This window comes from Grammomys surdaster, unplaced genomic scaffold, assembly GCF_004785775.1.
Source record: "Grammomys surdaster isolate TR1022 unplaced genomic scaffold, NIH_TR_1.0 437, whole genome shotgun sequence".
Classification (NCBI taxonomy): domain Eukaryota; kingdom Metazoa; phylum Chordata; class Mammalia; order Rodentia; family Muridae; genus Grammomys; species Grammomys surdaster.
Window position 1 is genome coordinate 933,642 of NW_021604856.1, and position 27,704 is coordinate 961,345.

General features: G+C 47.8%; 1 protein-coding gene across 17 annotated transcripts; it reads right to left on the reverse strand.

Moving 5' to 3' along the window:
• On the reverse strand, window positions 1-26,434 carry Tpm1 (tropomyosin 1). 17 transcript variants are annotated; one of them, XM_028781440.1, is made up of 10 exons: window positions 26,132-26,308; window positions 25,232-25,357; window positions 24,895-25,020; window positions 13,180-13,313; window positions 11,088-11,205; window positions 10,015-10,085; window positions 9,181-9,256; window positions 8,666-8,728; window positions 8,322-8,391; window positions 1-866 (listed from the first exon to the last, which is right to left on the reverse strand). In XM_028781440.1, exons 1-10 carry the CDS (start codon window positions 26,243-26,245, stop codon window positions 784-786), a joined length of 981 nt encoding a protein of 326 aa, XP_028637273.1. In that variant the 5' UTR covers window positions 26,246-26,308; the 3' UTR covers window positions 1-783. The 17 variants fall into 17 exon arrangements, with proteins under 17 accessions (XP_028637273.1, XP_028637267.1, XP_028637269.1 ...); XM_028781434.1 differs by lacking the exon at window positions 25,232-25,357 and having other exon boundaries at window positions 26,132-26,434; XM_028781436.1 differs by lacking the exons at window positions 9,181-9,256; window positions 25,232-25,357 and adding an exon at window positions 9,689-9,764 and having other exon boundaries at window positions 26,132-26,434.
• Window positions 26,435-27,704: the final 1,270 nt, after the last annotated feature.

Genomic DNA, 27,704 nt, shown 5'->3' on the forward strand with positions numbered 1-27,704 from the left:
TTTAGAAAATGACCTAAATGTGCATTTTTATTTCATATCATTATACAATGTTTACATAGTTATAACTCTTAAGAAAATGCTGTTTCTTTACCTATGACATATGTAGTGCCTTTCACCCTGACATGGAGAACTGGGAAGGGGGGGGGGCGATCCGCATTGAGCGCTCTCTCTGATGAGTTAGAAGGGGCCGTAAAGCATGTCAGTTGGGACGGAATGGGAATCTTACAAGACCAGCCTGGTTTTCCAACCCTGGGCTTCAAAGGACACGGGCATATGAGACCCATATTCTTCTCTTGCAGTACAACTCAAGACAAAATAAGTTAGTGTTGGACAGAAGTCTAAATTGTATAATATTGAACAAAAGACCCCAGGGGTCCTTTTGTTTAAATTAGCACCAATCTGCACCTGACTGTCTCCAACATCAGTCTTCCTGGTGACCCCCGCTGTTGGCACTTGGGCTGTTAAATCTTTCTGTTTTCGTGAGGCTTCCTACACTGGCTAAGCAAACTGCACGCCTAAACTCTATGAAGTGTGGCAATGTCAACCTGGGAAATAGCACATTTAAATAATTAAATGCCCTGACTCGGGCTTGCCTTTCTGTGTGTCTTTCCCCAACCCCTGTCCTAGCTGGCTCTCTGCAGATGTTTCAGTGACAGTGGTAAAAGTATATTAAAAAAACGCATCGAAGGGGTTTCACGGTAAGCATGTGTTTAAAGACAAAATTAAACAATGGGGTGGGGGTGGGGCGGGGATGAGAGAATGTGGCCGCAGCTAAGGAGAGTTTCACATGTTGTTTAGCTCCAGTAAAGTCTGGTCCAGCATCTGGTGCATACTAAGGTTTTCTTCTTTGGCATGAGCCACTTTCTCTGTGATGGGATTAGAAAATTGAGTCATGAATAGCCGAGCTTTACATTCGGGAGTGGTTTGTACATTTAGTAAGCAAACATCAGTCACACACAGATGAGTGGCACTACACATGCTTTTGGACATCACTCGAATCTACACAAGGCCCCGGGTGTGCCTACACCTGCAACCCACCCTGACGTAAAGTGCAGGGTGTGTTTGGTGAAGGCTCACCCACTGCGTGCTATGGGAACAAGGGAGGGTCAGAAAACCAAATACAGGTACAGCACTGTTACACAAACCAGAGACATTAATACCAGCACAGGATTCTGAGTTACAGGCAGGTAAAGATCTGGTAGCTGTCTGTGCCAGACAGAACACAGCCTCCCAGAAAACAAAGATGGCATAAGGAAGGTTCTGATCACTTTTTTAAATGGTTTATTTCTACTGCTCACAAACGGTTATGCCAACACGTCTCATGCACACTTCATTAGGACATTCTCTTAGTATTTTTATAGCATCTCACTTATTAGCAGGACACGCTCATCAGATTCTAATACTGTTAAGCGTCACGAAGCCTACCTTTCAACCAGGGCCTTCTGGTGCGAGCTTCTGCTTTCAAAAGCTACTTTGCCCAAGCATAGGCACACTGAATCACATTTCAAACACTATACATGTTCTAAAGACATTAGGAATACAAATTTGTAAGAGATATTTAAAGCAGGTCTCATAGCTTAGAGGAAATAGAATTTTTTTTTCCTTTTTTTTGGGGGGTGGGGTGGGGAGCCCTCATTATCAATCAGTTCAAAGCTGAATTGATTGGTATAAATATGTTCATATATACACAATATATCATAAAAACTTCATGGCTACTGAGGATTTAATGAAGATACACAGAGGAAAATGCAAGCCAGGCAGGCCTTGCAGCCAAGGCCTTTCCTTCCCATTTCTCCAGAAAGTTATCTTTTTTTTAACCCCACGAGTCATAGATTTTTCTGAACATGGACTCCACTCCTAGAACTTGGCCCAAGTTTTTAATCCTCATTCAGGGCCAGCTTTAGTTCGTTAGTTAGGCGGCGGTTTTGTTCGAGTTGATGGTAGAGTTGATCTGGACAGGTCAGCAAGGGTTAGCAGAAAAGAAGAGGCAGAAGGAAGAGGTTAACTAGAGTCAGTGAGAGACAGTTAACAGACTGGGAACACGATTCGCAGGACAGCGGTGGGGTACCCTGACCCCAGGCCCTCTGCCCTGTGCCCCCAAGGGTACATGGTAAGGTCCGGCAGAATAAAGGAGAGGCCGGAATCTTTCCTGGACGTAGAGCGGAGGCAGAGAGGTGAAGGATGCACGGAGGAACCAAAGCTCCTTCTGCACCTCCGTCAAGCCACCCAGTGAACTCAGTTACGTGTAGTTTAGGACAACAGATTTGGGGACTGAGGCCAGGCTGGAGGCCAGTCCCAGCCACTCACACCTTGTTGGAGCTCAGCGGAGATTCTAGGTGAGCCTCCTGACTAGTTCATTTCTGTACGCTCTTCCTGAACCCTGTCCTCTCTGCTTGGGCTGCTGCTGAGCTGGTGCTACCGTTTCTGCCCCGTGGACAGATTTTGGAAAACTCTCCATCTCTCTCTCCCCCACCCCCATATCAAGGCACATACTGAACTCTCTCCCGACTTCGATAGTGTGACCCACAGCAGACAAGCATTTATCTCCACCCCACACTGATTCATAGCTTATCTGTGTGTTTCAAGAGGATGACATTCATGCTGGGCGCTGATGGGCATGCATAAGTCAATAAAACTGGGCCAGTGAGATGACTCATCGGGCAAAGGTGCCTGTCGCAGAGCCTGATGCAAGAGTCTGATCCCCAGGATCTACACGGTGGAAGGGAAACGCCGACTCCTACAAGTTACCGTCTGACTTCACATTGTGCTCTGAGAACCCCCCAACCCCGAAAAGCCAAACTAACCTCCATCCTTGCCTAGCGGGATACAAACTTTATGTACTGTCATGGGATCCCAATTGGGTGGCAAAGCAGTCCACCACGGGACTCTGCCTCTGTCTGAGGATCAGGGACACCTGGTGACAGATAAGACTAGCACACACTAGGGATACTGGCATGTGTGACTACTCTGAATGACAGTGACTCCATGGACCTGGACATTCTACTTGGTGATCTTGGAGAGCTAACTATCCTAACTGCCTACTGGTCAACCCCAGCTTCCATCAACTTCCTCCCATAGAAGACAAGGGAAACTGCTGTGGGCCTTGTGTTTGCTGTGTACAGTGAAGACCTACGTTCAACCCATGCCTTTTCCTCTTATTTAAGTTTTCTGAATGTTCAAAACTTTAGTCAGCTCTCGTCTCCTCCAGGCAGGCCCAGTGAAACTTTCTGTTCTCTGTTGGCTCAAAACACACAATATCCACCAGCGTATACTCACCTCGCTCCTCTGTTCCCACATATGGACAGCTTAGGGAGGACAAAGAGCACACCTAGCTCAGCTCCTCCCATACCCTGCTACCTTCCAGTGCCTCCCACAACCTTAAGAGGTTGCAAAAGAGAAACCACATTACTATACCCACAGTGTCATGATGGGAAACTGCCACCATGACAGCCAACAAGACACCCCATTTGCAGAACCCAAATGTTTAGCCATTCGAATAGAAGAACACTGGAGAATCCAGGAGTTCAGCTTACACCCCAGCGTTCCCCGTCTCAGCCTACTTTGGGCCTTGTTCCTTCTAGCTGCAGGGGAGCTGGTGGACTGGGGTGACCTGAGGGCACCCTCCTGCTCTGCACAGATCTCAGCTGTCTTGAGGCCTCAGGTCTCAGAGCAGGCAGTGCTGTCTTTTTGGGCCAACTGAGGCTCTAGGAAGAGTCTCTGATACAGGTTGGCCTTTGTTCAACCAGAAGCCTGTTAAACAGACTCCTGAGAAACTCAACTTGCTGTCTACGCTCTTTGGGGACTCGGGATCTGCTTTTATGATCCACCTCAGGTTCCATTTCTCCTGCAGTGAGCACTCATAGAAAGTGTGAGAAATCTCTGGGAGAACCAAGAAATTTGTACCCCAAGATGCACGAGACGGCTCAGCAGATCACTCGGAAACCATTGCCGTTAGTCTGAATTTTAAAAAAGAACCAGGTTCCTAAATCATAGTGAGAAACAGACCCAAGGAGCATCAGGGAAAGGAAAAAAAACCAGAAAATTGCTGAAGCCTTTGCAGCCTTCAGTGGAGAGACACTGCCTGGATCCTAAAATTAGACTCTACCATGCTGCTAACTAAAATATTTTAACTCAACCCCTCCACCCCCCCCTTTTTTTTTTTTTTAAAAAATCTCTGCTCTGAAGACTTCAGAGTAAATGACTATTTTCAGAGTTTGCTTAAATTTACTTGAGGAGAGTGGTGTGGCGGCTCTATTAGGTTAACGAGTACCATACACGAGACAGATGAGGGTTGCTCATGCTTAAAACACTGGAGAACAGAGCCAGGCTGATGTAAGAACCAAGAAGCTAGAGGCCACACTGTTTCCAAGTTCTAGTTACAAAATAAAAGTTATGGAATTGCTGTTCGGGCCTGAAATCTAGCACTGTCCCTTGGTGGGTGGCGGTGAACCATCTGCAATGGAGCAGAGACAAGGGGGGACTCGTCTTACAGAAGCACACCATCGGCAGAATACAGGGTGGAGGCGGCTCAGCGGTTAAGAGCACTGACTGCTCTTCCAGAGGTCCTGAGTTCAATTCCCAGCAACCACATGGTGGCTCACAACCACCTGTAATGGGATCGGATGCCTTCTTCTGGTGTGTCTGAAGAGAGTGACAGTGTACTCATACACATAAAATATATAAATCTTTAAAAAAATGAAAATAAAAAGAACCTTGAAACAAAATACAACTCAAATTTAGTGAGACTCAGAATCCCTATGATGTCATTTTTGTGTTCAAGACGAAGGTGTCTGTGTAATGAATATACTTAAAGGAAAATAAAAGCTTCAACTAATCTCTGTGCCTTGACACAGAGAGGGGCCGTGTCCCAAACTACATTATCGGCAGCGTTTGAAAACGTTGCTCAAACCAGGATTGGACTCCCACTGTCTGCTCTTGTGGAGGGTTCTGATCCTAAACTGCACGTCAGAACCACCCCACTTCCCAAAGCCATAGCTACCTGGTCCTCACTCTAGCACCTGGAAACCACAGCTCAGAGGGGCACAGGGATGGGCAGCATTCTTAAAAGCTGTATATGGAACTACTACTTTAAAAATTCCTGGTGGTATATAATGTTAAAAAAAAAAAAAGAACCCTTAATGTGTGAAGCAGAACTGTAGTTTTACTGAGCGCTGAGCCGGAAGAAATAAGGAGTAAAAGAATAGCAGACAGGAATAGCGTACAGTGTTTATTTTACACTGGGCGGATTGCTTCCGTACAATAGAAAGCACGGTCTGTGCCTGGCCCTAAGGTGGGTGGGCACTAAAAAGAAACCTGGGTCAGCTGGAGAGCAGACAGATGCAGAACTCAGAGAGGTGGGGCATCCAGCTCGAGGGAGGAGTCTTGGGAGGAGTGAAGCAAAGAAACTTATCTGCATGAAATAAAAACGTAAAAGAGGCATAGTGGAGCAATGGAAAAGGGAAAAAAGGAAGAAAACCAAACACGATAGCAGTAGTTGACATGCAAGCAGGTGTGAAGCCGTGTTAAATAAACCCACCGCCAGCAGCACCTGGGGGAGGCCTTCCTCAGCAGTGACTGCCTAGACCCCAGGCTGCCATGGGCCAAGCCTGAGGAAGAGCCATGAACATAACTTCAAAACAAAGTTTAAGCTAAATCCTCCTTTTGGGGTGGGTATCCATCACTCTCGAAAGAGTTCTCCCCGTGGAGTATGCCATTTTGTTGATCTGGAGGACTGACTATAGATAGGCTGCTTCCACTCTTTATCAATGGTGGAGAAGAGGCCTACCCTTGTTTCTATGGTGACAGCCAGGTCTCTACAGGATGTTTTGGAACCTCCAAGGCAGCAGGCCCATGTTGCAGTCCTGAAGTTACTGTTTCTGACTGGTTAAAGGAATGCTATTCCCAGCTTTGATGGAACCCAGCAGGGTTAGAAGGGAGAAGAAACACTCCAGGGGTTAGATTCCCAAGTGGCACAAATACAGTTAGTAATATGTAAATTAGCTCTGTATGTGTGAGGGTCCCCAAACAGCTATTACTGCCTCCCAAAAGTAAAATATTGACCACTAACTTCCAAATTCGTATTGTATAAATGTTTTATTTTTTGCTTCTCTGACGTAGGTTGAGGAAAGTATTTACTGTGGGGTATTTTATTTTCATTCAATATAAACATATCAAATAGAAGAGTTGATTCCTCAGGAGACCGCTCATTTTTGCTCTGGAATTCTTTTGTGTCTTTTTCTAAAGACAGGGTCTTACTATATAACCCTGGCCGGTTTGTAACTTGCTAGAGACCAGTCTGGCCTCAAACTCAAGAGATATACCTGCCTCTGTTTTCCACATGGTGGGACAAAAGGAATGTACCCCATGCCCAGCCCTGCTCTGGAATTCATAACAAGGGAAGGGGATATTTTTATTGGGTCATTGCCCATCTCCTTTCCCTCAGATCCTCAATAATCTGATATTTTAAACTTGCAGTTTTAACTGAAAACGACCCTATTGTACCTCACAGAATCCCAGGAAACAACCTGGGATTTCTTCCTAACTTCCCGCACCACTGTATCATGGGTTCCTAGTTTTACTTGAGTCTGGTTTAAGGTTTGAAAAGGAGATACTCAGGGCCCATTCGGAGTCCAGGTCCTCTCTGGGCAGAAGCAAGCTAGATCTGCATTTATGAAATAAAAGGGTTCTGAAATGGTTTGCATGGACCGAATCCACTTGGCCTTTGTTAGCACATTGTGAAAAAAGATAACCTATCCTAGGTTATGCAAGAGAGCCGACAAGAGGTGCAGAAATGGAGACGACGGAAGGAGAGGGGAGCCATGGTGAGGCCATCACACAAGCATGAGGGGGAGGGTGCGAGCAGGCAGGGTGCATGAACATTTACATGGAAGTCATATCGTTGAGAGCGTGGTCCAGCTCCTCGCTGATGGCCTTGTACTTCAGTTTCTGAGCATACAGCTCGTCTATGAGCAGGAAGTGGAAGGCAGAGGTGCAAGGACAATGGAGAATGGTCAAGAGACGGAGGGTGAGCAAGGGTGGCGCGGGCGCCATCCCCACACGGCAGCAAGGAAAAGGCAGTGCGTGAAGGGGTTGGTGCCGCAGCGGATGGCCAATGCAGGAGGCGTGTGATTTGTTTTTAAAGGAATTGAAACAAAAACAAAGAGAACAAAAACCCATTAGAAAATAAAATAAGAAAGACCCAATATGAAAAACACAACACCAAGGGTGGGTAATCCCAACGAGACGCCCACAGAAGACTGCCTCTCCTGATGGGGAATGGAACAGCTTTCTTTGTACAAAGCTGTCAGTCAATTATACTGGAATAATCAGCCACTGGCAGCTATAAACTATGGGGAGATAGCCAAAGGCAGCCAAGTTCAGTTTGCTGTGACAGTCTGCAACGCTACCTTCAAACCACTCACTTCCTGCCCAAGCAAGAGCAGGAGATACTGACTTCTTGGTGGCACTTAAACTATTCCCACGGTCCTCCCTTTCAAGCCACCTGTTGCTAGTACCAGAGGCTTGAAAAGCAAAGGCAGCCACCATTTGGGGCTATCACTGCGGCTTGTCTGCGGTTTAGTTTTTTTTTAATGGTGTTGGCTTTGTGTTTTGCACCCACACGCGGCTCCCTTCTCTCACACACTGCAAGCTTACACCCACACGACGCTCCCTTCTCTCACACACTGCAAGCTTACACCCACACGACGCTCCCTTCTCTCACACGTCTTGCTTTTTGTTGTTATTTATTTTTCTCCAACCCCTTCTGCCTGTGATGTATGGGGTGTGTGTGTGTGTGTGTGTGTGTGTCTGTGTGTGTTTGGTTGATGTTGTTTTATGGGTGTAAGCAATGCTTAAGTATATTTCTGACACTCAATGTCCTAATGATGACTACCCTCTACCCTTTCAAAATATAGAATATTCTGCCAATGAATGACTTAAATCAAGCCCTTCTTCTGGGGTCACACCTGGAAGATGGGCTGCGTCTAAAACCAATCCACACCGTTCTGACAATTAGGAGATAGTGCCAGAGATACAGAAAATCAGAGTCACATTCATCTATAACTACTTCACTCAGGGAAAAGCAACCCAGACCCACTACTAAAGTGCAAGAAGTTAGACAGAAGCTGACGGGCAGCTAAGTCACTCCAAGAACTGAGGACTCGGGTCCAAGAGTTTCAGAGTTAACAGATGAGAGGACAGTCAGACAGGAAGTGTGACAACAGACAGGCGTGTCCTGGTGGAAGCCTTCGGATTGAATGACTGTTTTATCAATAGAGTTATAGTTAACCATAGGCCTGAATTTAAAATATTAAAGATCTTACCTTCTAAGTCATCAATGCTTTTCTCCAATTTGGTTACTGATCTCTCTGCAAACTCAGCCCGAGTCTCAGCCTGTAATGATTTAATTCATTTGAGTCAAGGTCACAGAAATCCCATCTCGAAGCTACAGATACAGGGAAAACCAGGAGAAAACTCAAGTGTGTCCATCCTGGGAGATGTCAGGTTCGGTTCCTACTGTGAACGACACAGCTAACTAACTCCACAAGCACCAAGAATACATCTTGGACCATGCACCTCCAAATGACAGTACTTTGACCCACTCCACAGACCCTTAATCACAACCCAGCCAGTTTCCCCCAGGCTCTCTCTCTTTCTCTCACATTACCTCCTTCAGCTTGTCAGAGAGAACCTTGATCTCCTCTTCGTATTTGTCTTCCTTCTGAGAGTACTGTAATTAGAAAGAGTAGTCCAGATGTCAGGCTGCGGCCCTCACACTCAGGCCTGCTCACACGAGGAACGTGCCAGCCCAACCAGCAGATGTTGGGATCTCCTAGCAGGTAACAGAAGCTCGGGTATCACATGGCACACGACAATACATTCTCTGCTTTCTTGCCTATTGCTTTACATGGGATAAGAATGAGATAACTTACCCACTTGGCACTTTGTTTAAATTAAATTGGTGATTTACCCAACATAAGATACATTCTCTGCTTAACTTTTTTTTAAAAAACAAAACAACAACAACAAAAAAACAAATCCTACTATCCAATAACCATTAGAAAACTGCCTCAAGATGTTGTCCCTTACTAAAATGCCTCCTGTGCCATTACTGTCACCACTGGGGCCTCTTTTGAGAAGTTCTTAAAAAGATGACTTTCCCACTCCAGGCTCCTGGCCTACCTTCTCAGCCTGAGCCTCCAGTGACTTCAAGTTGTTCGTCACCGTTTTCAATTCTTCTTCAAGCTCGGCACATTTGCTAATGTTTTCGATCAGAAGCAGAAAGGGTGGGAGAAGCCCAAGGGACGAGAAGAGAAAAAAAGGAGAGGGATGGGAAAAAGTGAAAACGGAGTCCTAGAGCCGGAGGGCCGCCTTAAAGGAGCCAAACCACCAGGTAGAAGAGCTTGGTTTTGCCATAGGGTCTGCCTTCCATTAGTGGAGGGGCAGAGAGATCAAATCCAGCATCTCCTGGGTGTGATGATTTGGCTTCTTATTGGCCACCCCTCGGAGTATTTATGAAGTGAAAAACAAAGAGCATCAAGGACCAAGAGAAAGCACTTGAAGCAAGATATAAGTAGCAGAGGCTGTAGTGAAGGTACAGTTATTACACCAAACTGACCAGTAGGCATTGGAAGCTCAAAGCTGTCTGGGATGCAGTTAAACCTAAGAACTATACGTGAGCCGTCAGTACCTTATCCTCTGCAGCCATTAATGCTTTCAAGGTCTGATCCATTATTCTTAATTGTTCTTCCAGCTGTCGAACTTGGCTGTTAGTGGACACAGGAAATGCACAAGGCCATTCACAAAATCAGTGCAGGTAAGGCATGCAGTGCCACACGCATTCACAGACACCCCACGTGGTTCCTCCGTGTTCCACGCTCATGGCTCATCCATGTCACACTGAGCGCACAAGGAGCCCGGAGCGGAGGTAGGTAAATGTGCAGCTGCCAGAAGGTCGTGCTGTTTAGTCAGCTGCTCTGCGGCACCCCCACGTGTGGTAGCAACGGGCCCTCTTACCCTTCTGAGAGCTCGGCCCGCTCCTCTGCACGTTCCAGATCGCTCTCAATGATGACCAGCTTACGGGCGACCTGAGGCGGGGCAAACACAGCAGACACGCTATGGGCTTGGCACTCTTCGTGTAGGGGATATATAATTTATAGAAATTATATGCATCGGTCCTAGGGATTCTTGTCTGAAAATGGAATGCTCCTCTTTCCATAGAGTAAAGAAGACAGGCAGCTCTCACTTGGCACACCGGAAGAGAGACCACGGCCCCTCTTACGGAGACCAGAATGGTTAGCTCTTCCCAGGTGGAGTCTACATAATTACAAAGCACCCAGGCCAATTCTCGGAATGAGAGAAATATAAAATCCGCAGTCTTAAAAATAGCAGGATGACAAGACATAAGAAGGCATTTTAGACTGAAAGGAAGGGGCTGCCCGGAGAGCACCACAAATAAACCCGAGGCCTGCACCACGCAGAGATCCACACCTCAGAAGGCAGGAGCCGGTGCGATGCCGGCAAGGTCAAATCTACAGTCGGATAAGCAGCCCCAGAGAAAAAGATCCTCCAAGGCAGCTCAATTCCTCTGTGCAGTGTCAGACAGCCATGAGGAAATACAGAAAAAAAAAAAGTCAAAAGAACCAACTGGAACCTACAGTCATTTTGGCTTTTATCGGGTTGTTTTCATGTGAACAACACCAGCGACCCCTTCACTGCAGAGCCTGTGCCAACAGAATTTCTACCACCCTGGAGAAACCTCTCTTAATCTCCCAAGGAACTGTGTGGTCCATGTTCTCTATGCCACAACAACAGGACAGCTTTCTTTCCTAAGGGCCCACCTCTCCTTGCTAAAGATGTTTTTGTCCCAGCCTTTAGGGTGTGGGGGAGTATTGATCTTTCTCCCAGTGCAGATGACTGGCTGGCTTATCACAGTAAGAACCAGTTTCTGCAGGTAAAGGAAGCCTGCTTCTCAGAACCACCCACTTCTATCAGGGAGGCTGACTGTTACACCCAGGGACACAGAGAGCATCCCACTCTCCCGCAGTCAAGGCTGGGGTTTGGTAAGGCTCTGGGCCCCAGAAACCGACCTCTTCATACTTCCGGTCAGCGTCTTCAGCAATGTGCTTGGCCTCTTTCAGCTGGATCTCCTGAATCTCCATCTTTTCTTCATCTTTTTGGGCTCGGCTTTCAATGACTTTCATGCCTCTGGAAAGATAGACAAGCAGGAAGACCCACGATGGAGAGAAGACTGCTGCTGTGGAATACGAGGCTCCACGCACACGGCCGACCGAGAGAGAGCAGACAGCCGTTCATGTTTCCACAGACAGAGCAAGCTTTTCCAGAAAAGACACACATTTCTCTCTGTTCGCTGTTAATGAGATCTTGGGGTGTGGTGAAACTTCCGGGTCACCTAATCTTAAGTGGAAGATGCTATGTCAGGATGCCATTTGAGTCTAGGAGGCACGGAAAGAAGGGATGCTAACATGCTTTATTTGTTAAAAGTAGAGATTCGCCACCTTCTCCTTTTTCCTAAGGGAAACCGTAGATTGAAATGGATGAAGAGCTGGGTGTGGTGGCGCACGCCTTTAATCCCAGCGCTTGGGAGGCAGAGGCAGGCGGATCTCTGAGTTAGAGGCCAGCCTGGTCTACATAGAGTTCCAGAACACCAGAGCTACACAGAGAAACCCTGCCTAGTAGGTGAATGAAAGGAAGGAAGGGAGGGAGGGAAGATGGAAGAAAGAAAAAGAAAGGGATAAACAGGTTTGGAGGACTGGATGCTATGGCATGGTGCTACAGTTCAGAAATGTTAACTGATCTAGAGTTTACAGATTTATGGCATAGACAAACCATAAATGGGTTTCACTTAGGAAGTAAGCAGTCGCCGGGCAGTGTTGGCGCACACCTTTAATCCAGCACTTGGGAGGCAGAGGCAGGCGGATTTTTGAGTTCGAGACCAGCCTGGTCTACAGAGTGAGTTCCAGGACAGCCAGTGTCTGTGTTTGCCCGCATGTATGTATATGCACCATGTGCATGCAATACCCTTAGATGACTGAAGAGGGCACTATAACAAATAAGCTCTATGTTCCTTCTCCTTTGGTCTTGTGCTGCCAGGTTGCCTTTAAAAGTTCAGTAGCAGGAAGAAGTCATTCACAAGGCTACTGCTAGTTGACATGCTAAGACACAATTAGTCACCTTAAAGAACCCCCAAGCTCTTGGCAAGTAAAGGAAAACTATGTGGTAGTGAATATGAAGCTGACAACTTTAGCTAACAAGTTCCTTAGCCCTAAAGTCTGCAGCAACTCCTCGTACCTGGTACCAAGGAGCAGAGGTTCACTTCAAAGTCATGGTGGAGAAATGGACCTTCACCTGCCCAGGTTCTAGCAGGAATAAGGAATGCCTGCACTGTTCTGGGTTTATTCTGCTGTGCCATCCCTCACCCAACAGAATGCTCTAGCTTCACGATGTCACACTTTGTGGCTTCCATGACAGAGTACAGAGGAAAAAAAAAAAAAAAACCCTTGCAGAATGAGTGAGGTGAGTTGTGCGTTCTGATGGTTAAAATGGATTGTTGGCAGGATCCAGAGTCACCAGTAAATAGACCTCCTGGCACACCAGTAAGGGATCTTCTAAGCTGGGCTAGTGAGGGTGGGGAGACCTGCTCTAACTGTGGGCAGTTCCACTCCACAGGTTAGAGTCCCTGACTAAACAAAAAGGAGAAGCTAGCCGAGCACTAGCTACTCCTTGCCAGACTGTGGACCCAGTGTGACCAGCTGCCTCGTGTTTCTGTCACACGAGGATGGGCTGTATCCCAAAATCTAAAGCATATCACAGATATGTTTTATCTATGTCTTTTCTTCTGTTTGACTACCATGGTTCTTTCCCCCCCTAGGTCTGAGACATCTTGGTAAATATATTATTTTATCTTTTTATGTGTATATATGTCTATGCATCATCACATGCATTCCTGGTGCCCACTGAGGCCAGAAGAGGGCATCAGACACCCTGGAACTGGAGTTATGGACAGTTGTGACCTACCATGCAGGGGCTGGGACTCAGACCAGGGTCCTTAGAAGAGCAGTCAGAACTAAGTGATAAGCCGTCTCTCCAACTCCCTTGGTGTGCATATGTATGTGTGCCATGAGTGTGCACACACCCAGGAGCTAGATGGTGTAGTCTTACCTCTCGCTCTCATCTGCAGCCTTCTCAGCCTCTTCCAGCTTCTGCAGAGCTGTGGCCAGACGCTCCTGAGCGCGATCCAACTCCTCCTCAACCAGCTGGATGCGTCTGTTCAGAGAAGCTACGTCAGCTTCAGCCTAGGCAGAGAATGAAAGACACTTTAGAGCTGGGGAGAAGAAAGTGAGGGTGGTACCTTCAGACACCGGCCAGGACTGAAGTGCTGGTTCCAGACAGGAAGTCTGGGCCCTGGTGTGAACTACTTCCAGTTATGACAAGCCCTGACTAACTCAAGTGCTCACACAGGAGCATCATGCTTGGAAATAGACAGCAGAAAAAAACACTCAGCAGACGGCCGGGCCGTCCTGGACATGCTCACACAGCCCTCTCAGCTGTTGGCCGAAGGGGAGCGTCCTCACAGCTCCCTGACACTGGTGTGGGTAGACACCAGGGCTTGTACGGGCTCAGCCACAGAGTCACCAGCAGGATGATCGGGAGTTGGAATGCCGCGTTTCATCATGTTGTCCTTTCTCTGAGTTATTTTCTCAAAGGAGCCTTATAATGAAACTGAATGTTTTAAAAATCCAGTGGTTTAAGAAACATACTAGAAAAACAAAACAAAACCCCAACAACAACAAAAAATTCCAAACAAAACAAAACAAACAAAGAAAAAAAATATACCATATGGAGATCTAATACCACCTAGAAACTTCCCCCTTTGCCCCACCCTTTAAGTAGCCTCTTTAAAATAGCTGGCCTCCCTGGAATGAGGCCAAGATAAATTTCCCAAGGGTTTTTGACCTAAGCTTTTTGGAATGTCTTAAAAGTCAAGGTTGCTACAAGAAAAGTTTCACAGACCTAAGGAGAAAAGCGATGCAGATACTGTTTTTCTTTGGAATTTAGGTTTAAATGAAAGTGTTTCTTTCTTGGGCAGGCCACGATTGCTTCCTGTTATAAGTACTTTTGCTCTGAAAATCCTTGCCTCACAGGGGTTGATCCCGGACTGCCTAGACGTGAAGGTGGCCCTTGCTAATTAGTTAGCAATTATGTATCCTCATTCACTCTGAATCTATGTTCATCAAAGGCTGAAGAGTCCTTAGGATATTTACGAGTCAATTTTCTAACAATGGCAATGCACTGGCTTTCTATGTATCTGTTTTTACTGAATTGCATGTTGTCATCAGCTCTCTACAAAGGCCTGGGCTCCATGAATGTCTACAGAGCTGAGCAACTAAAAATACCCTAATTAGAACAACAGAACCTTCCAAAGCTCAGGCGAGGACTGGAAATGCACGTGTAGTTTGAGAAAACCAGTCAAGGCCTTGAGTCACAGGAAATGAGACCATTCAGTCCCCTGCTCACCTAGATCTTGGCCGGTTTTATCTGGAGATGGGGAATGAACAGAGCATCTCCCGCCACCATGACTGACTGCAGTGTTTTTAAAAAATACATAAACATTTTAAACACACTTATCTCAGAGAAAAAAACTACAAAGTAGTGACTGGCTGCCCGCGGCAGGAAGTGGGGCCAGCGTGACATGAACTGGAGGCAGAGCGGTTACAACTGAACCAGTCCACAGGGTCAATCATTATCAGAAACCAGCTTGTAACTGGGCCAAACTGGGAAGGGTGTGAATGACTGGGCTTCTTCTTGAAGGCTGGGGGAGACAGAAATAATCAATTTCTTAACTCCCTTTGAAAAAAACCCCATTCATTTTAAAAACATTTATAATTTTTAAATTTTATGTGTATTAGTGTTTTGCCTACATGTATGTGTATGTATCACGTGTGTGCTTGCAAGGTTCATGGAGGTCTAGAACTGGAGTCAGGAGTTACAAATGGTTGTGAGCTGCCACATGGCTGCTGGGAACAGAACTCAGGTTCTCGACAAGATCAGCAAGTGCTTTCAGCCATCTCGGCCTCTTTAATGGGAAATACATACACATTAACACACATTGACACACATTAAAGCTATGGTTCAGAGTTGGGTTAAATTTCTCCATCTTGTATGTGTTTCACTTCTAGGAAAAACTCTATTCCTCTTAAAAACAGGGATGTGGGAGAGAAGACAGAAAGCCACCCAGAAATCTAAAACCAAAACAGAAAATTGATTGGGAATGGTGGTTTCAAACTCCCCCATCCTAACCCAGTTCTTTCTTTTCTGACACCAGAGTGCAAAGTTCTGGGCCACCTCCTAACACCCAATGCCCCAAATAGTCTAACCTCTATGGCTAGGCTCTGACCAGCATCAGGGCAGTTACTGTAAGAAGATCACCATTAGACAAGCCATTTCATTCATTTTTCTTTTTTTAAAAGGCTGAGAAGTACCTGTATGGATTCCTCTAGAACGGCTAGGCCATGTTCAAAGGTACCTTTCTTATCATAGTGTTATATAATAAAATTATTATCATTTACTGTTAGAGCAAATATCCTTGCTACAGCAGCTGTTGGAAAACCAGAGAAATCTGAGTAGGATTTTTTGTTTTGTTTTTCGAGACAGGGTTTCTCCGTATAGCCCTGGCTGTCTGGGAACTCATTCTGTAGACCAGGCTGGCCTCGAACTCAGAAATCCGCCTGCCTCTGCCTCCCAAGTGCTGGGATTAAAGGCGTGCGCCACCACTGCCTGGCTCTGAGTAGGATTTTTAAAAGACTTCAGTAGCATCAAATTCTAAGTTCCCCACACTGGAGCTGAACCTTGAGGACTTTATTTACTCATTCACAGGGTATCTGCTAATGTGCAGAGGCAGGATTGAATCACTGGGGCAGGAGGAGCACCAGGAGAAGCTCCATGTTCTTTCCCGCTTCTGTTAGGCATACAAGGTTGCCCTAATGAACTGGAGACCCACCCCATTCGATCTACGCTTCCTTCTCTTTGCCCCCAGCCCTTCTACATATTTTTCTTTTAGCTCTTGACATGGTCCAGCTGACTCTTGCTTTGTAAATATCCCTTACACTCTTCCCCCAGCATTTTTCTTAGAACCCTAAACTCTCTGACACTCAGGTTATTTAATGTCCTTCAACAAGACCAGCCAAGGTGGGGGTCTACACACAGGGTGCCTAGGCAGTGGCTGGGCTTAAGGACTTGCTCCTTTGGGCCAGTTTTGGCAGAGGGAGGACTGGTACATACAGGGAACACTCCTGGAAGAGACACTCAGCGTCTACAGAATGAAGCCCCAGTGTTTGAACTGCCACAGAACCTGGGCATCACACGGGAGATGTATGAATCCACTGGAGACGTGTAATAGAAACAGGGACTACCAGGTCCTGTGCCTAGGGATTACCATTTGGGTGGTCAGTGAGAAGAAGCAGGGACCACACTATAAACAGCAAGCCTTTCTCTGCTTCCATCACCACCCAAAGAAGCTGACAGTAACTGCAGGAGCTGCCTAGCAAACTCTCTACTATGAAAGAGGGAAGGACCTCTGCCCTAGTGTTAAGGCATTCTGGGAAGCACTCCACCAATGCAAGGCAAGGCAGGACTGAAACCCAAGCCCTCTGGCTTCTTAAATATGAGACTATGGAAGCTTCGGGACTGGTGGTTCTCACCCCTGGAGTCTTGCTCTCTTAGACACCTGAGTAGAAGGTTCTCTACCATCCATCCTCCCTACCCACAGGACCCCAAGGAATTTAGGAGATTATATGGACAGACTCTGGCAAGAAAATCAGCAAGTCATCTCAATCCTTATTTAAAAGACAGTGTCCTAGTGCATAAGCGCCAGCTCACATAAGGACCCTGCTCTTTAACCCTCAAGGATGAGGATCTGAGGTTAGCGCCTGGGATTTACCAACAGACCACCTTCTTGGGGAGGGTGGGGGTGTGGGGAAGGAACCCTGTATCCTGGCTCCATGGGCTCTCTTATGCTGGTCTAATAGAAGTTCTAAAGAATTTTCAGAGTAAAAGCCAAGTTTGATTTCATAATTAAAGCCCCATCTCTTTCTTATTCTCCTACCCTCATTTTGAGACTCAGTTGTCTAGACCCGTCGTCTCTGCCTCGGCGTTTCAGCTGCAGAGGTTACATGCAGGAGCTGTCCTCATTTATTACGTTCTGTGTCCATAGACTGAAGCCTGTCACTTTTACCAGCTTTTATTTACAGTTTAGGTCCCCCCCCCCCAGGGTTGAGGCTTTTCTAGATATTTCCTGAGGGTCTCTCTATCACAGCACCCAAGTCACCTTAAGTACCTGTTGCTGTCTGTCAATACAAGCCCACCTATGCCCATCTATTACTTAAAAGTAGACAAAAATAACAAGGCATTTGGGGGAGGGTCAAGACTCCAGATGCAAACTATTCCTAGGCCTGTAAATCACCCTTAGGACACTGAGTTAGGTTTCTTCTAACCCTTACATCAAAACTGCCAGCAAAACCTTTCTAGGAGTTGCTAGTTTCCTTTATTTCAAAAGTGCTACTAGATCCCAGCATGTTACTCAGAAAGAGTTAGGGTGTCGAGACTATGAACCCTGCTAAAACACCACCCAGTGCTCATGCATGTGAGCTCCTTAGTACTGGACATGCTCCCAGACGCTGTAAGCACCAGATCCCACCTAGAAAGTCCTATAAGCTCACCATTCCTACCCTTCACCCTGCCTCCAAACAAGGAAGCGACTACCTTCAGAAAAAAACAAGCTCGGACTATTCTCCTACCCAACAAGGAACAATGCAGAAGTTAGGGTGTCCCCACTCCGATGCAGCAAAATGTTATTCCAAACAAGGCTTGAATAAAGCCTAAGATTTACATGAAATTCACATGTTACAGACAATACAGAAAGAAAATCCTTTACTCTGAAAACCAATGCTCTAGAATATATTTCCAAAGTCCTGACTGAATCAGAGGAGGGCATGGAACGATCAAAGGTCAGATCTTTTTATTTCATGTAAACTGTAGTCACACAGAGAGGGTTTCACCCTGCTTGCTGTGTAAGACCAAAGTGACTTAGGGCCAAGCTAAACTTCTGTCCTTATATGGTCAAGAAAGAAGGGAAAAAAGCACCCAAGAACGGCATTAGGGCACTCCCATGGATAGCAGATAAACACAGCCTCCTCTATCTGGGCCAAAGCCTGTAATTTGTGAAGCATGTTTGTGTAGCAAGAGTCAGAGCAAGGTACTGAGGTGCCTTTGCTGTGACTGCATGGGAAAGGGGGAACCCAGAGGATCCTCACAAGCTCTTCAAGTACCAAGGCAAGCACAGGGAGGGCACACTCAGTTCCCTCTTCCAGAAGAAGCTGCCAGTGCTGAGGAGTTAGGAAAGGGCTGGGGAGTTTTGAATATGGATTCTTTCCCATGATTAATAAAGTTATCTATCCATTAAGCAAGTCTGGGTCTCCTCATCGGCTAGGTTCTGCCCAGAAAGCTGGAAAGAGAGTTGCCTTTTCCCCCGACATTAAACATGCATCCCACCACCCCAGCCAACCCTTAAGTCACAAGACCCAGGGTCAGGCATGACACCAAGGAGAACAATTTCATTCCAAGATTTTGAAGGGCCTACACACCTTGGGAAAACAGGGAGGAGGAAGTAAATGATACCCGCCTTTTCCAAGGTACGGGCTAGTTTAGTAGGGCCCATTAAGTCTGCCTGAGTCCTGAGTACTTGAACTTGGGCCAACTCTACAGTGAATTATTTTTACTTTAACAGTGGCTCATGGCTTTGTCCCTAAACCTTAATCTTTGCTGCCAAGAGAAACTGTTACTGCTCGCTTAACTCATAGTCTAAGATAGGTTTAATACCTACCTAAATTACCTCCGTCCACACGTACATTTCAGTTTTAAAAGCCAGGAGCAGCCAGCAGTTTGCAAGTCGCTCACCAGTGCTCTAAGATGCCATGGAGACCTGACTCATCACCCTGCTAGATGGTTCTTGAAAAATGTTAAAAAATTTTTTTTAAATATTCATTTATTTTATGTATATGAGTGCACTGTAGCTGTCTTCAGACACACCAGAAGAGGACATCGGATCCCATTACAGATAGATGGTTGTGAGCCACCATGTGGTTGCTGGGAATTGAACTCAGGACCTCTGGAAGGGCAGTCAGTGCTCTTAACCACTGAGCCATCTCTCCGGCCCTAAAATTTCTTTAAAAAGAAATTGAAATTGCTCTAAATAAAAGACAGGTTTTGAAAGGAATGAAAGCTCTGACCTTAGAGAAGTAGCCTGAAATGCTGTTACCAAAACGACACAAAGTAGCACTGTACCTTTTACCACCAGTCACTAAACTCTGAGTTCACCAGGACTCCATTGAAATGCCTTCCTCAAGCCAGTCCTTCCAGCCTGCCCACTTCCCCTCCTCAAAGAAAATAACTGTTGATTAAAAGCACTAAATGGGGGAATTTTACGGGTAATGAAGTGAGTAGGGCCATTTTAAGGAATCCTTGCCAAGCAATTACAGGAAAGAATGCTAAGCAAGGCGGTGCTGGACACTGATAATAACAGGGCAGTTTAAGTAGCACTATCTCCATGTGCTAAGCCCCACTGTGATCTCTTTACATACTAACTACATTTTACTCATAGGGACCCAAAGCTGTTGTCCCCAGATAGTGAGATGGGCCAGGATTCAAATCCTGGCAAACTAGGCCCCAGTCTCTGCTTCCTGTTTTTCGCTCCCGGGTTCATAGCTCCCTGGTTCAGAGTGGTTAGCCGGGCACGGATCAGAATTAATCTATCACCAGCCACCTTGAGACCTTTACAGTGGGTCTTTTGCTAACTAGTCCTCTCAAGCAAATACTGAAAGTTATCTTTTGTCTATTGGTTTTAAAAATATCTTTATCTATATTTTTATCTTAAACTTCCTTAGTTGGGCCTTCCTCTTAGGAAGAGTCTTTTGGTTCTCTGTATTTTATACAAAACATGTTATGGAGTTTCTGCAAGATACCATACGACCATTCCAAACACTTAGCCACAAGGGATGATTCAATTTAGTGTAGTCCTGTGCATATTAAACACAGCCGAACACCGAATTATTATTTTTTGTCATAAAATTCCCAAGGTGTTTGAATCCTTTGATTTTTAAAACACACACTCAAGACTAACAAATATCCTTTTGAAACCCTGTTTCTGTTTGCTGGATACATCTGCCTTATGAATTAAGGAAGCCAGGTACCGTGTTCAACAAGGAGGTAGCTGGCAAAAGGTATACTCAGTAGCCTTTAACATCTGGCCAACTTTTGCCAAAACTCGTTACAAAGGGGTATCTATTGTATAGGGATATCTACTTGGGAGATGGGAGGGCTAGAGAACCTAAGACTATAAGGGCTGCAAGCTATGAGAGTCCGCTCTTCCCTCAGTTAACCTCCATAGAGAAACAGCTTCTAGGAAACACAGGATCAACAGAGACAAAAGTCCAGTATCCCAAGGCCCCGAAGTCCCAGTGCTTCTCCCCAGGGACTGGTCTTTAAAAGGAGGACGCCTCCTTCCAACCTCAGTGTGAGTTAATAAATGGTAGCAGCGCAAACTGCGCATCCCGGGGACCCATTTCCTGATCGCCCCAGAACCTTCTCAACAGCACTCTTGCTCCCCCGGACCCCCTGAATAGCCGGGTGCCAGATGGCCTAGGTGCGCCAGGTGCGGCGTGGGGGCCTCGGGGTGATGAGTGGGTCCCTTACGGTTTCCCGTAGCTTCCGCTCCTGGTCCAGCTCGCGCTGCAGGCTGCCCGCACGCTCCTCCGCGGCATCCGCCTGCTCCTGCAGGCTCCGGATCTTTCTCCGCACCGCCTCCAGCGAGCTGCTACCCGCCATGGCGAGGCGGCGGCTGAGGCTGTGCTCTGCCTCCGCGCTCTGCAGCTGCAACTGCTGCTGCAGCTACCGAGCCCAGGTCCGGTTCGTCCCGCCCAGACTGGCTTTGCAACTCCGGCGCCCTCTGCGGCTAAGAAGCAGCCCGGAAGTCACGGCCCGGGGGCCGCACCAAGAAAGCTGCGGGCGGGTGCGCGAGCGCGGGGACAGGCGCGGCCGGCAGTCGGGCGGGGCCCGGTGGACCCCGGGAACTGGCTGCCCATGGAACCACTGCGCGTGCGCGCGGGGCTGGCTGGCTCCAGGCTGCTTTGCCTAGAGCGAGGCCGCCGCAGGAGGGCGTTTGCATCCATTCCGCTGAGCTTGGGCTACTCCAAGGAGAGGACCTGGATACTAAAGCCTATGGCGACTCCTGTTGGCCATTTGAAGCCCTCCGAAATCCAGATTGCCCTGAAGAAGTTGAGTAAGGATAGGAACCTAGACCTTGAGCGTTCCCTAAACTCTTCTAGTCGTAAAGAACGCCATCATTCCTAATGCTAAAGGCATTGACAACTCCTGGCCGCTCGGAGCGCTCTGTAATCCCGATTTCCCAGAGTCTGAACAAGGAACTTGGAGCCTGAAATATGACTATCCTAAAGATCCTTGTAAGAACCACAGAACATAAGATCCTGACGAAAAGAACCCCAGCAACCAAACTATCTCACCAAGTGTCAATTGCTAGCTGACAAAACGTAGTGGTTAGATCTCCTGCTCTAAATGCAGCGTTTTTAAGGTTTGAATCTGGCTCTTAAGTCTCTGCTGGCTGTGTGCCTTTGGACAAATGACTTCTCAGGGCTTCAGCTCTTAAAAGCGAGTATAATAGTACAGGGCTCTTCACAGGGCTGTTGAGAATTATCAGATGATATAAAACATTTAACAGTGCCTTACATACTTAAGAACTCAAGCTATATAACTAAGCACACACACACTACCATAAGAGTTTGTCTGGACCCCATAACGAACTGTGCAACCTCAGGCAATTCAGCCTGATATCTGGAATCTGAGGAACAGGGTATGCAAGACTACAGAAACCTGTGACAGAACCTCTGGTTACCAGCTGGAAAGCCACATGGACACAATCTGTAAAGAACCAATCTCTGTCATTCCTTCTTGCGCTATGGTTTTAAAAGCCTGTCAAGTCTCTGGGCTTTTAATCCTGCACCGTTGTCAAAGAGTCAGTCCTGCACTTGTTTAAATGTGCCGCGTGGAGAATGGAAACAAAGGTAGAAAAAGAAAACACGCCTTCCTGGCCTGTCTTCCAAAGCTGGAACACCTCCGAAAATTCCTAGTCGCCTCAAGTCCGGTAGGTGGAGCCTCTTGCTTGGTTTCCAAGCAGTCGGTCCGCAAACGGTGGTGGCTACAGATCCTCCCCAGAGCTCACAAGGCCATCTGCCTCCAACCTTGAGACTGCCCAGACAGGGCATCTGCAACCCTCCAAGGGCAGCCAGGGGACATACTGGTCAGTTGTCAGTGCAGTAAGCAGCCACCCTACTGATTTAATGTCTTCCTTTTCAACCCCCCTAGGAAGTCAGTTTCTGGAGAGACTGTTTTCGTGCCAGTGTCCTTACAGAAGAGCTATGGGCAGTCTAGCTGCAGGCTAGAATCCCTTGGTTATTTAAGAAACACCGTGGCTGGGTCTCATCCGAAGAGATCCTGCTATGACTCACTCAAGGGAAAACCTGAGTTTAGATAAGCCTGAGTCACAGCTTTAGGAAGAAGACCTAGAGGGAGGAAGACTCACATCCTGGAAATAATAAGCAACATCACAGTTATTTGGGGAAAAAAGCCAAGATAATCGAGTCTTAACAGACTCAGCCTCATTTGGGTTTAAAAAACAAAAACAGAAAAAAAATCCAAAACAGATTTCTGGGAATACTAGCTCCCAAGTGGCAGGCAGCCTTTTAAACTGTGTGTGTGTGGGGTGGGGGGGACCTGCTTCTGGACTATAGTTTCTGAAAGTCGGTTGGTAAATTGGGATAATGTTTTTTAGTAATAATAATAATAATCACAAATTATATTTTTAACACCAGACATTAGAACGTCCCCACTGCAAGGAGGCTGGCCTGTCTCCTGCCTCTTTCCTCTAGTGACACCTGTCTTTCCCTCAAGTCTTAGCTATTTCAAGTTGAGTCATGATCTCTCTAAATATAACAAGTCTTCACAAACTTCCTGCAGCACTCCTCGTCTCCAACAGAACTTACAGTGTTTTACAGAGGAAGATGATCAATACACTAACCAAAAGGAACAGAGAAATACACGCTCACACCATATTTAGAGACAGTTTTCCAGCTCATAGAAAGAACCAAAACTGATTCTAAGTACCTCCCTCCCTGCTGGCTCCGCCCCCACAGATGACTTTAAATAGCCTCTTTTCTACTTCTGCCCCACCCCATTCCAGTGCTCCCCCCAGATTTCTTATTAAAGACATGATTACCACTAAGTACTTACAACAATTATCTTTCCCTTAAGAATTATAGTAGCGGGTTTTTTTTTTTCTCCTCCTGCTTCCATTGGTACTGGGGCTATTTGCAAATTCTCTGAATTCCTTTCCTTATATGGCATATCTCTCCTTGATCTATCAGCGGATCTTTTGAAAAACCTAAATAAACGTCCTGCAGGAGAATTTAGGGGTGACTGGGCATCCACCATGTAGCATGTATAAAGCAGACATCTGACCCACATTATACAAAACAGGCTCAGAGTTGTGAAGCCTTTTTGTTGTTCTTTTTTATAAACTCAGTTAGGTTTTAGCGTGAGTTTTAGCTAAACCAATGCCTCCCCAATCCTCCCTTTCAAGAAAACGTAATTGTCACTGAACTTTTTCTTTTTGTCTGATCCCAGTGTTGGTTGTCTGGCGAACCACTATCAAGAGCACTAGATAAATCTCTAGCCTTTTGTGATACAAAGGCCCGTGCAGATTTCAACATCCTTGGGTAATCTGCATTTTACATGTTATCCAAAAATAAATAAATAAATTACAAACTGCTGTTGAACTTGGTGGGGTCCAACTTCTGGGTGTAACTTTCTCTGCTGCTCACACATTCTTGGAACTGTTATCAGCTTCCCAAGGAATTCTTTTCTAATTGGGCCTCTAGGCTTAATTGGCTTCTTCAGTGGAATGTGGCGGTGCGATTGGAAAACTGACCCTCAGTTTGACTTTCTAGACAGAAGTTTAGACAGTTTGACTTTCTAGCTCTGGGGTAGAAAGGGCGCTGAGCAGAGCTGGCACTGTGTCTAGCACCCCCTGGAAGTACGTCTGTGGTGGTTGTCAGAGGACTGGCAGGTGGGGGTGGGGCGGGCAGGGGGCAGCCAGCTCGCTACGCCATATAAAGCCCTGAGCTATATATAACTCCCTGCGTACTTTCTGGATCCAGTGCTTCAGACTGCAGACCCAAGCAAGTATCATCTTCCCTGGGCAGGTCTTAAGGCTTGCCTAGTGAGAAAAAGGGCCTCGAAGTGTCACTGTAGCCCTCAAGTTTAGCGTCCGAAGTAAAGGGATGAGTCCATGTAAAAGCCGGGTTCTCTGAACCCGCTCACACTAGGTCCATGAGCTATAACCACCGGGGGTTGGGAAGTGGCAAACAAGAACGCTAGGTACTCTGTTTTGCACAGACCTTGGTGATGACTTACACTTCAGAGGTTTTATACCAGCAGGAGGCGAAGTTCACCTCTAGCAGTCAGTCCCCTTTTCAGAGGCAGTGTTCTCCCAGCTTCGTACCCACCCACCTCCAACCAGAGGGGAGGAGGTAAAGAAGAGGGAAAAGAGAAAAGGGAAAAGACGGAATATAAATGAAATGTGTGCGGCAGCGGAAGGCGGCATCCAGTGCTCTGGGCTACAGCCAGGCTGTGTGCAGGGGCCCTGCAGGAGGAGGTTCACCCTCTTCCTTTGCTCTGCAGCCCCTGTGGTGACCCCCAGAGTGTCCACGCGGACAGGAGGTGAGGGAGGCAGTGTGAGCGTGCACTTACATCTGTGGCCTTTTTCTCCGCCAGCTCCAGTTTCTCCTGGGCATCTTTGAGAGCCTCAGAGTATTTGTCCAGTTCATCTTCAGTGCCCTTGAGTTTCTTTTGCAGTGACACCAGCTCATCTTCCAGCTGGGAGTTGGCAGTGGAGTACGGGGAAGGGGGAAGGGGGTGGGGGTGCGGCAGGCAGCGTGATCCCGCAAGGTGCAGGTTGAGGGTGCCCAGACCATAAAGAATAGGGACAGCGGGAGAGAGGAGAGAGAGAGAGGGAAAGACAGGGAGGGAGAGAGAAAGAGAAAGAGTTAGCCATTCGTGTGCAGTGCCACGCCGCGCGCCCGGGTACCTTGGCGGCGGTCTCGTCGGCAGCCAGGAGGCTGTCCTCTGCCTTGTGCAGCTCCTCCAGCACCCGGTCCCGCTCGTCCTCCGACGCCCGCAGCAGCTTCTCTTTCGCTGCGATGTCCTCCTCGAGCTGGGGCAGCGGCGAGCGGGCGCGGGCGGCCGGCACGGACCGGGTGTGAGACACACAACAAACGGGTGCCAGGTTGGCTTGGGCCCTGGGGCTAAGGGGATCGCTGCTTTGGGGCTCAAGGGACCCTAGTTAATCTCTCTCCCTGAGCTGGACCCACTCAGTGACTCATCTCGCACCCCCACCCCCACCCCGGGACCACATGCTCCAGCCGAAGACAGCAAGCTCAGGTCCCCAATTTGAGGGACTGAAGAAACACGCCCTTGTTTGGCTAGCTTTCTATCTGTGTCTCCCATTCTGTGCCATCTTTGTTCTTAGGAAATAATTCAGTGACTCCCTCATCTTCCCTTCCAAGTCTTCATCCCTTGTTAAGGGCTCTTTCTACCCAACCAAAAAGTCCAAAGAACTTCGGGCACTTTAGGACTTGAGCCTTGCCCCGCTCCCTCGCCCTTCCCTCCAGGCAACCCGGGAACTTGTATCCTTTCTTCCTTCCTCTTTCAAAACTGGCTCCCAATCCTAAGAGTCAAGAGCCCCTCTAGGGAGCTCAGTGGACCTCGCGGACCGTGGGAGCCAGAGAAGGGCCACAAGCGTCCTCAGACGAGACAGAAAAGTTAGAATCAGTCTAACTCTCGCGCTTCTCCTTCTTTTCCTTTTTAAACACGCGCCCCTGGACATCCTGGGCTGGGAATGGGTTGGGGAAAAGGGAGCCAGTTCGGGTCCCGGGGCTGAGCGACGGACGCTGAGTTGGGGCAGTGGGGGTTGGGGATAGGCGCAGACCTGCTTGCTCCGGTCTTCCGCGGCCTTCTTGTCAGCCTCCGCCTGCTCTGCTCGATCCAAGGCGTTCTCTTTGTCGAGCTTCAGCATCTGCATCTTCTTCTTGATGGCGTCCATGGTGGCGGCGGCGAGGGGCCCTTAGGCAGCGGAGCGAGAGGAGACGCGAGCGCGGTGGGGTGGCAGAACCGGAGTGCGAGCGCGGAGCTGCCTGCAGCTCCCTGATATGTACTTTCCCAGGGGGGCGACCGCATTCCTTAGGACAGCCAATACTTTTTTGGAAAAGCTTGTTCCTCCTTCCCCCTTTCCCAGTCTCCTGCCTCCGCCCCATGCCCCCTCCTCGCTCCTCCCGCGGGGGCTGCACGCCCATTCGCTGCCGCCTGCCGGCCTCCCAGTTGACGGTGGATATGACTATATATGGGGACCCGAGCCTCCGAGGCCGCGGCCGGGCGAGGCCGTCCTATTTCTAAACCTGCACGCCTGGGAAAGTGCGCCGGGACTTCGCTGGAGAGAAGCCCGGCACTGGGCGAGAGTCTCTTAGCCACCTCCCAGAGCCATCGCCTGGTCGTCAGGGTCCCCAGAAAAGCCTGCCCGGAGCCCCCGGGAATCCCGGGAACAGGGCAGGTGGTGTGTGTGCACGGTCTCACTTGGCCTCCAGATCGTGGGGTGCTCGCTGTAGGGTCCGGGGGCTGCCTGCCAAGGCCACTGCACCTCGCATCTGGGCCTGGGAGCGCTCAGTACTCAGCTGTGTCCTTCTGACAGCTCTCAGCCCACCCACCAGTTGTAGTCCTGGGTTCTAGGAATTTCAACCAGAGTGGAGAAATAGAGGTGGAGGAAGGTGTGGAGGTCATTCCTGAGACCCCGTTTCTCTGCCCCTGATGGTGGACACAATGATACATACAGGAAGTCTCGAGTCATTTCATCAAACCGGGAGTGGGTAGTAAAATACTTTAGAGACTTAGGGCCCAGATGTGGCTGTGATGTGCTTTGGAAAGGGCAGGGGGAGTGTATCAGTGTGTAGAGGTTTATGGTCCCCCCCCCACCGTGGGAGGCAGTGGCAGTGGTGTGTGTGTGTGTGTGTGTGTGTGTGTGTGTTGCGTTTAGACTCAGTTAACATGGGGTCTGGTCTTTAGTCATCGGCAGCTGTGTAGCTGTGATTCGTAACAGCTTCAATGCTGTAGCTTCCCTCCATTTATTTATTTTATTTGAATGTTTTACTATAGTCGTTTACTTATTGGGGGGCGGGGTCATGGCGGTGCACTCGCATCACGGTGGGCTGTGGAGGTCAGAGAGCAACTCTTTCTTTCTACCACGTGGGTGTTCGATCCAGCACAGATCTCTGTCCTTGATAGCAAGCTGCTTTACCTGCTGAGCCATCTTGTTAGTCCAGTTTCCTCATAACTAAATTCAGAGGGTAGAGGAGTCCTAAAATCCCTCCAGATCTAGCTTTTCATCTTTGCCTTGCTCGATCGGTGTTTTTATCCATAGCCTGAACTCTGCAGAGGGAAATGGGCCAGTCAGTTCTGCACTGAAGGCAGGGGGATTTTTTCCCCCTGTATCTCTTTAACCTTGCCTCTGT

What these genes read in the sequence shown, in the direction of transcription:
- Tpm1 (XM_028781440.1), bottom strand. Translation starts at nt 26,245, where the DNA reads ATGGACGCCATCAAGAAGAAGATGCAGATGCTGAAGCTCGACAAAGAG. An exon ending in TGGAGGCTCAGGCTGAGAAG is followed by an intron (nt 8,729 to 9,180) that starts GTAGGCCAGGAG and finishes TTCTAATTACAG; the next exon opens with TACTCTCAGAAGGAAGACAA. An exon ending in AAGCATTGATGACTTAGAAG is followed by an intron (nt 867 to 8,321) that starts GTAAGATCTTTA and finishes ATCCCATCACAG; the next exon opens with AGAAAGTGGCTCATGCCAAA.